The sequence below is a fragment of the Aythya marila genome, assembly GCF_965140915.1.
Source record: "Aythya marila genome assembly, chromosome: 1".
NCBI classification, from domain to species: Eukaryota; Metazoa; Chordata; class Aves; order Anseriformes; family Anatidae; genus Aythya; species Aythya marila.
Window position 1 is genome coordinate 160,232,042 of NC_139042.1, and position 12,151 is coordinate 160,244,192.

Sequence of the window (12,151 nt, forward strand, 5' to 3'; positions counted from 1 at the left end):
AGCAACCATACGTTAGAGCATTACGTGGCAATGAGGCACATGCCTCGAGAGAGAAAAGCATTTGAATCCACCCTTAGATGGAGCCAGATTCACTCAACATACATGTATATAAAGCATCTAGACCCATTTCTACCAAGGAAAGGAAAAGCAGCAGAGGCCAGGCTCCTACGAGGAGGGAGCCTGTTATATTTGAATTTGTCTAATTCAAATTTAAAAAATAATCATATGAGACTGGTTGGAAAAAGATAGCTAGACAGCTAAAGGCTAACAACAAAAAATAATTTCCAAATCCTATGCAAGAATAATGACATGAACACATGCACAGAACTCTAAACACAATTCGTTTCTTAGAGTGATGGCTGAAATAAAATTAAGAGGCATCTTGAATGCCTCCATCCTCGTGTGCTGAGTATGGGCTAGTGTGAAAAAGCTTCAGCTTGTGAGACCAGTAAAAGCAGGAGGCTGCTTTTTGAATACCTGCAGTAAACACTTCATAGTTTTTCATACTATAAAACAGCTGATATCTACCAATACATAATACTACAGCACAGTATTCCTCGCATCTACACAGCAGTCAGTACTGACCCTTTGCAGCTTCACTTTCAATCAACTGCATCAAAATGTCAGCAGAGTATTTTTAAAATTTGAAATTCCTCTACCTTCCCTTCACTTGTAATAGTATACACTGTTTCATTCAACAAGAAATTGATTTTTCTTCAAAACAACAGCAAAACTCTAAGTTTGGTTATAAGGGTCTCATTTCCATGGAGATACTGGCCTTTTCGAGATGTTTGATCATGTATTTTCCATTTATTCATTGAGAAAGAACTAGCAGCAAAACACTGAAAACACAGCTCAGAGAGGAAAGTTAATTTATTTGTCTAAAACATCAAACTAAGTTGAGATACCTTAGTTCAGTCAAAGCTTCTTCAATTTCTTCACAAGCCTGGACTTCATAAACAAATATTCCAAGTTCATCTATCTACAAAAATAGGAGGGACAATTCTTGACTTTCTTCAGATATCAAGTTAATTTACAAGTCCTTGAAGATCAGATGAAAAATAGGAAGCGATCCTATATTCCTTAAGACACTCCACCACATTTCCCAAGTGTACTGGAAAGGAGGAATATTCGCCTTCTTTGGATAGGTGCATGTGAAGGCTTATTGCCATCTCTTGGAGACAGGGTATGCATTTACATCACCATGACTGCCATGGTGCAGAATCCTTGATTGCTACTTTTATACGGCGTGACCAATTATTTGAGAGTTATAGTCCGCTGTCTCCATGCGCAGGATATATGGGATGATGCTATCAATCTGAACGTTTCCGATTAGTCCTGCAAAGAACAGCTCCTCAGTGATGGCAGCACTCATCAGCCTAAGAGCAGGCAATCGGAGAAGGAGTCTAGACAGTCTGGAAAGTAAGTTTAGTAGAAAGTGTTACTTGGTCACACAGTTCGGTGTTGTTCAAGTATCAGTAACAGAAAAAAATAACAAGGAACAATACTGGTCAAAATTTGCTATATCTAGTTCATGAAAGGCTTAGATATGTAAGTCAGTGGAGTATATAGTTAGTCATGCCTTCAGTAGTACAAGAAATGCAAATATGTAAGTCTATGTGCATGGACTCTACAATGTTTGGACTTAGACTAAATGAGGAAATACTCTACACAGGTGCAATTCAAAATGAAAAAAAATACTTCATTAATTTTATTTCCAATATTTCATTTTGGAAATTAGTAATGATTAAGTAGATAAATTACATTCATAATATGTATGAATATATACATAGTATTTTAAGTGCTCTAAAGGTAATTTCTTATCTTTAAGAAGGTAAGAATAAAATGCACATATTTGTAACAAGAAATACTGTACGTATCAGTATCATTGGTGCTCTGAAAAGAGAATCAATCAAGTAAGCATGTGAGTTTACACACCTGTACGTATCATCTGGATATGCTTTTGTTACATAGTCTTGGAACTCCATGTAAGCCTTTTCTTGAAATTTCTCAATCTGTACCACATTTTCTAGACCTGGATGATCTGAAAGACACCCTATATTGTTATATCTGTTCTATATAAGGTGCATTAAAATCCCTGCAGATTATCTACTTGTAAGCATGCTGAAATGATTATTTGATAGCTGTAGCAACTTCAAGCTTTCCAACAGTTTTAATGAAGGATGCTGCTTTACCTCTTTTTTTTTTTTTTTTTTTCCTCTACATTGGTGTTTTCCTTCATTGTTTATAATACAACCAGACATTCCAAAGAGTTCAAATAAATGCAGTACTTTACATCATTCCTGTATCCTCCACATACCTCTGTTCTCTGTGTTGCATGGAACAGTATTGTTCCAATACACTGATATTTATTGGAATATTGTATGCATAAATAGCATTCGTGGAAAAAGAAAATAATAGCATCAGTCAAAAAAGCAAATTAAAAACTACGAACTATTTGTTTCCTAAACCTGTAGAATCATAGAATGGCCTGGGTTGGAAGGGACCTCAAAGATCATCCAGTTTCAACCCCCCTGACATAGCTTACCTAAAATATACCCTTGCGGAAAACACAGAAAATTCTTTTAAAGGTTGGATCAGATGATCTTAGAGGTCTTTTCCAACTGAAATGATTCTATGAATTTTTAAACTAACTTTTAACACCTTAAGTCTCTATAGTTGTAGAAAAAGAATAAATGTTTACATTAAGAATAATTACATACCAGGACTGAAGAGTACGATTGCTTTCAAATATGCATATTCATATCCATCCAGGCAAAGCTTAACCATGCTGTTACAGAACTCTTGCAATTTGAAGATATGTTCCATTACTAGTTTTCCTCTGTCTGTTGGCAGCTTATCTGAGTTGACACATACATAAAGTATAAAAACCCTAACGTCAACACACGTGCAAAAATGTAGTCACACTGGATTTTTAAAAACATTAATCATTTGTATTAGATCAAATAGTGGGGAATCTGTGCCATCTATAAACTCATGTACTAGATCTGAATAATCTTTACACCAACAGTTCCTGTCACTAAAGTTTCCAATAATCAGAGGTGGACTCAAGGTTGGAATATTCAAGGAAAGACTACTTATAACTAAAGACAACATTGCTATTGCAGATCTACACTGTATATCTAAGAGTCAGGTGCAGTATTTATATTTACTGATGGGTTACTTTAGTCAGTCAAAGACCATGCCACTGCATCTAGGGGAATGTGGTTGGTGCAGAGCTATTCCCCTTCGGTAACTGGAAGACATTGGATATAAATTTCTGATCTGTACACTCAAACTGAATTCCCAAATTAATAAGAATATACATTTGTAGTAATGATAAAACCATCATTAATTATTAAAGTTTTTGGTGAACACGCTTATAAATTATGTAGATTGATGTAAGTCCCCAGTCCGTTTCCCTCCTAAAGATATTCACAATTTGTTCATATTTATCTGATCCGTTATGTTTAGTGGTTTAATCAATTTGTTTTTATTACAAACTATTGTTTATTTTAATCAGGATCTCGCAGATATTTTTTTAAACCTGAAAACCCCTAAGAATGAACTCTTTAATCTCTTCATCATAAAAGGAGAAGAAAAACTTATAATTTAGAGAGCTATTTTTCTATGGCTTACCAATCTCTTTTTGCATTGCATTAAAGAGAGTAACAGCAAATAATCCTAACTCTAGTTAAACCTGAAAATGCTAACATTTTTGTATGTACATCTAACTTAAAAAATGTGCTAAACTATGAACAGATAAAGATTTTTTATGTTTATTTTAACTGAAAGACTCCCTTACTTCAGTTTGAGTATCACTCAGAAGAACATTTCCTTCACTGTAGAGTAAATGAAAGAGAAGGCCAACTTCATTTAATGTAAAACATGCAAAAGATGCAGGACATAGGATAAAAAGGAAGGAAGCATACTTATTGCAAATCTGCTTGGAAGACTTGTATGGAGTCTAAAACTAATATACAAGCCAAATTATGTACAGGAAGTACATCACGAAGGTGGCATTCGGCTGCTTTGTTTCACAGCTATGAACAGCAAGACCAGTTGGGTTCTTCTTTACACCCTTGATAGAGAGGAATCATATTCACAGTATACTTGTGTTCTTAAAGTTGAGGCTGCCTGAAATATTCCTATTTTGAGCTGAGGTACACCAACAGAACAGCAGAACACTATTAGAGTTCACACAGATATCAAACACGATTTAAAAACAAAACAAACAGTAAAAGCTAACCTGCATCAGAAAGATGGGCAAATTTTTATATTTATTTATTTATTTATTTATTTTTCTTTCTTTCTTTTCATTTTGGGGAAAGGAAGCATTAGCATAGCTGACAGCTGACTTCAGAAAAATTGCCCTAAATTTCCATCCTGTTAACTGTAGTTTCTAGTATTATTTTGTGTCAATACCAATTGTTAAATTCTATGAACAGTAATTTTTCATTAACAATTGTCAAAACTTTAAAACCATGATGTAATTCCCCAAGTCTGCAAACGTGCACAATATTCACCTTACCTTGCTGTAAACTGCTGTGAAGGTGATTAACGAACGCAGTTAACATAGTCGCCACATTCATAACTTGTGAACACTGTGCAAGACCAAGCGTAAAAAGTTCATTCCAGCAGGCTTTTACTAATGATATGCTGTTATCCTGTCTATTAAAGAAAAAAAACAACAACAACAACAACAACAAAACACATTAATTGCACTCAATAAAACCAGCCACTTGGCTTTACATTTTTTTAATTTGAAGAACACTTCATAAAACATCATCTAACTCAATCACTGCAGCCAGTACCAGAATAAATTAAAACACTAAAATAATTAAAACGCTAGGATTAAAACACATTTTAAAGTGACATTTGTGAAGAAATCATTTTTGATTTATTGATCAAAAAGGCAACAGATCTCTAACAGAAAAACAAGCTGAAGTTACAGTAAATGACAACTGTCTAGGTATATTCTATCATTTCCATCATGCTAGTTTTCCTAGGATTCACACTCATTTTTAGGTAAGATTTATATGCATGGGCAAAATCAAAGTTTGCATTGTTGCTGTATTCTGGTTGTAGAATAGACTCAAAAGTCTTTTTATTTATTTATTTATTTATTTATTTTTATTTTTAACTTGAAATCTGACAGCTTGGTGCAATTTCTAAGTTAAAAGTACATATGAAATGGAACATGTGAGACCAAGTTCCTGAGCTTCCTGACTTACATTTTTTGTATCCTTTTCATGTTTGGAATCAAGTTTAAAATACAGACTTCAAAGTATAAACAGAAGTCACGAGGATTTGTTTCTTGTAAGAATTAGTCCTCATATTAAGTTTAATTTTTAGTCATTTTAATATATTTTTAAATGCTGAAGCTTAAAATTAGGCCTATTAATATTCAGCCCTAATTAATAGGTTAATTAGTTAGGTTACTAATTAATATTAGTAACCTAACTTTCAGCGATGCCAAGCATCTCTAGCTTGTAGAACTCAACAGGAGCTCAGTACCTTATAAAAAGGAAATCCTACCACTGAGGAGTCAAATTCAGGTACCAGTTTTAGCCAGTAAATATAAATAATGCAAAGTTAAAAGAACCACATGACCACATGAAAGTTAACCATAGGATTTTCAAAGAAAACCATATTAAAGCTAATCCATTACTTTATGGATGATCAAACTTATACCAGAATTACCTGATCACACTTAAGTAGCCTCAAAAAACTAAGTGGCTGTAACCAGCCTGATTAGCATTTCAGTAGGAATCCTTGTGCACAAAAATGTACTAAGCAACATCTTGATTAAATTAGTATGTCTGAGCCAACTATCTTGCCGAGACTAAGGAGAACAGTGCTTGGGGAGGAAACCGCTTGGATACAATTATCTTACAAAACAATTAGCGCTTTGCTTTGGCTCATCAACTCCTCTCAACTGCTAATACCATGAATTTCTCTTTATTTTAAAATTGAAATATGAGTCACCCTTCTAAAAGTTAAAATTACACAGCACACAATGTTCTCAACTTTAAAAAGCTTCATTAATATATCAAATAAGCCTGATTAATATATCAAATAAGCCCGTGATCTTGACTGGGACTGCAAATGTTAGCACAGGTGAGTATTAACAACATTCAGAAAGCCTACTCCTCCATTTTCTTACTCAAACTGACAAATATATCGGGAAGTAACATATTTCCAAAAAAAATGCAGATTTTTTATACATATGTCTTGTTAAATCTTTTTAGATAGGCAGGTCTTTTGTAGATTTTATTTTAAGAAAACAATTCCCATTTGTTGTTATAACACTACTTTGCATTGTCTCTCTGTTGCAAAAACTTTTTAAATGTACAATGACACAGTTCACTGTTAATTCGCTAAGTATTTTGAAATCCTGCAGGACAACAATTTCTACTAAAATATCACATTTACCCACTTTCCCCTCCTTGCCATTTAACAGTGTTTATTCACAACATGAGCAAATAAGAGTAATTGAACACTTACCCTAAAGCTTGGAAACACGGAATGGAACGCGCCCAGTGCATGGACAAGAACAGCAGCCTGGAGGCAGACTCGCAGATATAGTGAACGTTAAGATATTCAGGCATAGGAGAAGGCATGGTGAGCTACCAGAAAATAAAATAAATAAAAAATAAATGCAAGTCAATTATTTTACTTTTTCCGTATAAAACATAATATGAAGAATAACTTTCAAGGCTTAAGAGAAGCAAGTAACATTATTTTTAAACTAAACTTGAGATAAGCCTGAAATAAAATTGAATGACTGTTTTTTGGCTTACTAGCCACACTGTGTATATCCCACAGTGACTACAAAGCAACAAAAACAATAAAAATTTTGAATCTAAGTTTAGATAAAGATTTATGTCTGGGAACCCTGGGGATGAAAAGTCCCAAATAAAACTCATCTTTGGAGGCATTATGTAAGGAATATAAGTTTTGGAAGAACCACTGTAATTAGAATGATGTTGCTTGCGCTTACATATAGATAAATACGTAACTTTCACCTGTGTATGTAAAGAAATTGGGAACTGACACGAAATTCCTAATTACAGCATATTACTTTTATCCTCAGAAATCAAAATTTTGTAATAAAATGGTTTGGCTAAGATAATTTAAAACAAAACTGACATTTACATTAGAAATATGTGCCATTGAGTGCGGCAACATTTAATGAAAACTAAAAGATAAGCAAGACATTCAATTTGTCCATGAATAATATATGATATTATATATGATATATAATAATATGATGAAAAAAAAAAAAAAGGTAATTCTTACATGCTCATAAAAGGAGAAATGAAGTGAGAAAATATTTGCCTCTCTAAAAAAGCAACCATATATTTCCCTTAGCTGTTAAAGTTTTCCATGTATATCCCTTTGCTCTGATTACCTACTACTTCTAAGGTAAAAAACAGTAAAATAAACAGTGTAAATAAACAACTGAGAGCTGTTAATTTTCCCAAGCAAACGGCTACCGGTGGATGGTGGACGAAAGCAGTGCATTCATCAGAAATGAATGCTGATACCTGAATAATTACTCTTCAAAGAGATTCAAAAGACAACGTAATCAGATCATTAATTATGTTGTACCACCAAATTAAAATGTTTATATAGCCAACAATAAAGAGTATTAAGTACCCTGAATGCTACATGGGCATCACTGAGCAGTGGCCCCTCTATTTCAACGAGATTCATGCTTGTTTCTCCCCCGATCAGCTGGACGCTGCCTTCAACACTGTCAGAGTTCTGGCACGCTGCGCTCTCTCCTGGATTTAATGCTTTTGCAAGGGTATCAAAGGCCCTGTGTGAAAAAATAATAAAAAAAATCATCTTAAGAGACTATTTCATTTTAGGAGGAATCTGCACATGTCTGAAACCTGTATTCTGATGTCTGTTTCAAATAACAAAAGAAAAAAAAAAAAAGAAAAAAAAAAAAAAGACTTGAAAAACAAAAGTCATTAACATGCTTTTTCTGCCACTCTACAAAATAAAATCCCTGACAACTGAAACTTACAGTGTCTCTGAAGCAAAAAATTAGCAGCAGATCCTGTTCGCACTAGTTGCCAACAGATTCACAGTTTTGACATACTGACTGTGCTGCTGAATCACAGTTTGCCTTTCAAGATCTCTTTAGTGATGTTTACTGAGAGTGCTGGCATAAGCATTTTGAGCACATGATCATCAGGCTGCTGTTAAAACAACTTACTGCACGTGTAAATTTTACAGATTTTTGCTGCTAAAAAGCACAAACAGAAGGAATAAGCTTCTGTAAGCCATAAAGTGTGGTTAGTTTATTCAACTTAATTTGAGAAGAGAGCTTCTAAATATGTAAGAGAAAGCACTCACATGCTTTCAATACCATCCTTAGTGTCCCTTGAGGTGGGGCAGCGACTCCTGTGAAGACCAAGGCATGCGCACTAACATTACTGGGGAGATGCCAGGAGGAGCACAGATGTATTACTCTTTATTTTCCTGCTTGATAACACATCCATTGTGTGCACGAACACACCTGAGAACCAAAACTGATACATCTACAGTCACAAATATACAGACTCGATTACTGCCTACAGACAGATGACATATCCTGAGAGCAGTATCATTTGTACAGTCACATGAAAAACTCACGCAGAGATCTGAAAATTTTACAGAAGCTGATTATGTGGACATGATTCTCTATTTGTTCAGATGTTTACTGCCATGATATCTAAAATTACTGATTTAATATCCAAGTCTGAAGTAGAACTCTGCCTACCTTTTCTTCCATACTCCTTTGCTACCTACATATATTAATATACTAAAAAAAAAAAAACACTACCCTAAGTGCATACTGTGTACAACATAAACATTTACAACCAAAAGAAACAACACAATAAACTAGCTGCTTACACTGCCTTAGGCTTCAGATGGTGAATTAGCTAGAACAGTTTTTGATCCTAGCCTAGGATCTAGCCTGCACACCTTTTTGTGCACACAGGAGGGTGACTGGGGAGTGCACAAGTGGACTACACAGATGTACCTGGCAAGTTTTCTGTCTCGCATGTATGGAAAGTGAGCAGAAACACAGTGCGCTCATGGGCAAGTTCTGAAGTTATCTTATCCTTCTCCTGCTAGGAAATCTGAGTTTCAGGCCCTATGTGGCTTCCTCTTAGTCATCTTAGGTATAATAAGGCAAAATCGGTAGCTCAATAGCAGCTGCTTAGGAAAATAGGATCTTTTCAGAGCTCTTGCATGTAGCAGGGACAGAAATGTAAGCCAGGAACAAGATCTCTCTCCAGCAGGTAAGGCTATATGCCTCTGCTATAACTCTGTTTTTATTCTAGCTTAGGTTGCAGCGTCCTTTTCACATAATGTTGGGCAGGTACCCTGCAAACCATGTCTGCCCATGGTACTTTGTTTCCAACTTATTCTTGGATGTATGCTTTCAAATAAATCTTCTGCCTCCTATATTATAAATTTGCAGAAGAAAGCTTGCAAAAGTAAGCAGAAGGTTTGCTTTTTAATGGCTCTACACTGTAGGTACTTTTCATGTATTGTGTCTCAACATGAGCAATGGTTGCAAGTTAAAACACTATGGAAAAGAGAATCCAGACCAGAGCTTGACTTGAAGTTACAAAAACCAGCTCACAAAGTAAGAAAAAATGTATTATCGACATTAAATACATCGTATTGATACCCTTTGTTAGAAACAACTTTGGTTCTCTTTTCGTCGAGCTCAGCCACTAACAGATATATAACAGGACTCCTGATTAGCTGTAAAATATGAACATAGATAATGAAGCCATTAGAGGACAAAGCATGTAACATTACAATATAAAAGCAGTGGAATACTAGCAACAAAGTTATACGCTAAGCCGGTGTCAGCAAAATTGAAAGCTTAACTACTGTAGCTGCAAGCAAGGGAATATAACAAAATACATGAAAAACACTGATAGATAAAACCTGCTCCTTGACACCTCTTAAGATCATTTTCTTCAGTGAACAACTGTGTCCATACGATCAAGCTGGCACAAGGTTTGGCACGGAAATCAAAGATTTCAACAGAAATGTTAGTTTTCTGTTTGAGTAACAACTTCCCTTTCACAGGAATATTTTCTGTGAAACTCCTTGCTGGGGATCTGTTAGGTGACCTACTAGACACGGGTACACGTTAACCTGAGCCAGAGCTCTTTCAAGCTCACTGGCTGAGAACTTGATGGATTTCTGTAGACAGATTTTAAAACTGAGCAGAAGCACTGAAGTTGGCAAAAGCAAGCATTTGAAAGTGCCAGGAAATAAACAAACAGGTAATCATGCAACCTTATTACTGCATCTTATTGAACAGCCGTATTACTGACTGATGTTTATCAGCACGTACAACAACACTCCTTACACTTCGGGTTCTTTACCTAGGAGAACACGGCAGAGGTCCAAATCAGCACCTATATTAAAGGTCACACTGACTTTCTAAGTAGCACATATGAAGAAACGCAGAACAAATGCATTCTGCTTGCAATTATACTGAGTAGTAGAGTGGAGTATTGGGGAAATCATGTATTTGAGTCAGTACAAACTACTTTACTATATACCAATCTTTTTTTCTTGATCAATTTACTCTACGTATGTATTTTCAAAACAGCGTGTATAATATAGATGGAGTGTAAAGAAATATTGTTGGGACAATTGTCAGAAGCCTGCATGGAATGACAATCAAGGAAGAATGTGATTCTGACTGAAGGAGTAACTAAGTACTACAGAGAATACCTCACATGTATGCTCACCAAAATGGCCCAGTTAAAACCAGTGCAGGACACAAGTTCATAAGATATATAACGAATGCATTTGTACTGACAGTGAGCATTCTTTGAGTTCTCCCATCTGGAAAGAAAATCCTTTTCAAGCTTTTAAGGCAATCAGCAGCTATGGGCATTAAACTACTTACACAGATGAAATCTTTAAGAAACAGTTTTCCAGGATGATACAAAGTACTATGAATATAGTAGAAGATCTAACACACATTGTTAAGGACAAACAAAAAGTATGAAAAACAGCTGATTTACACTGAAATTAATTCCAAGAACAGACAACTGTGAATATTTATTTCTCAAACCAAACTTATGATTTAATTTGGAATAATCTTACAAGATTGCTCTTCAACATGAGCTCATGCTCTTACTACTACTATTTTAGATGCAGATAAATTACTCACATTGTGATGACTTAATTAATGCTCTGAATGAACAGAGACATTCTTGAGAAGTACAATATTTTCAAGCATAATGTGCCTTACCTTGTAACATCACTACTAGCTTGTTCTTCTTGCTGGAGTTCAGATAATGACGCATCTCCATTACTTAAACTCTCAATCATAGATAGCTCTGTACTGCTTTGTGACATGTCTTTGGATTTACCGAGGTTTGCTAATGATGTCACCACGTTTGCCAGTGTACTTAAATCTCCCTGACAGGCTTCAACCTAAGGGAAAATTATAGCTTTTAATTCTTTCATATTGGCAGCAGATAACTTGTAATATAAGAATCTAACTTCTACAGTAATGAACTGAGCTTGTGAATAGACCTGTAAGAAAATTATTGTATTCATTAAATGCATAATCATAATGTAGTAATTAGACCCTGCACTGCTTCTAAAATATGAAATATTTGGACATTTACTTTTACAAGTAATAGCTATCTATTTCTTTCAGAAGGAATGCTACAGATGGCAAGCAAGTGCAGGCAGAAGTTTCAGCATATCCACTCACTAGTCACTAACTGGGACTGTAAGACTAAACTAGATAGCATTTTTATCATCTTTCTTTCTTCCTTCCTTCCTTCCTTCCTCATGTAAATGATAGCATAGTAATAGGAGAAAGTTTGAAGAGGAGGAACATACAAAAAGTCACCTTTAAGCAAGCAAGAAAATAACTCTGCTGCAGCCTTTTTGTTAGAACTTTATTTAATTGCAAGGGAACAAGCTGTTTCAGTAGTTACCAGTACTTCAAGAAGGCAGTTAAGTCATATTTCCCACCCTACTCCACAATAAATAAATAAATAAAAAGGAAAACGCACGTTCACAGGCAAGTAAGCTGCTACTAAAACCAACATGCTACATGTCACTTAACTCAGTCATACAGGTAGTGTCGGAAAAATGA

General features: G+C 35.0%; 1 protein-coding gene across 12 annotated transcripts in view; it reads right to left on the reverse strand.

The window, feature by feature from the left end:
* The window catches only part of NR2C1 (nuclear receptor subfamily 2 group C member 1), a 53,415-nt gene that overhangs the window by 4,199 nt on the left and 37,065 nt on the right, over window positions 1-12,151 (reverse strand). For 9 of the 12 annotated variants that reach the window (XM_082783613.1, XM_082783619.1, XM_082783621.1 and 6 more), the window contains 8 exons: window positions 11,291-11,475; window positions 8,371-8,418; window positions 7,663-7,825; window positions 6,508-6,629; window positions 4,532-4,671; window positions 2,724-2,861; window positions 1,939-2,044; window positions 419-1,415 (listed from right to left, as the gene is read on the reverse strand). In XM_082783613.1, coding sequence (XP_082639739.1) covers window positions 1,241-1,415; window positions 1,939-2,044; window positions 2,724-2,861; window positions 4,532-4,671; window positions 6,508-6,629; window positions 7,663-7,825; window positions 8,371-8,418; window positions 11,291-11,475 — 1,077 coding nt within the window. In that variant the 3' untranslated portion in view covers window positions 419-1,240. Of the gene's footprint in view, window positions 1-418; window positions 1,416-1,938; window positions 2,045-2,723; window positions 2,862-4,531; window positions 4,672-6,507; window positions 6,630-7,662; window positions 7,826-8,370; window positions 8,419-11,290; window positions 11,476-12,151 lie in introns of those variants that run through there. The other 3 variants (XM_082783612.1, XM_082783618.1, XR_014319375.1) reach the window with 2 other exon arrangements.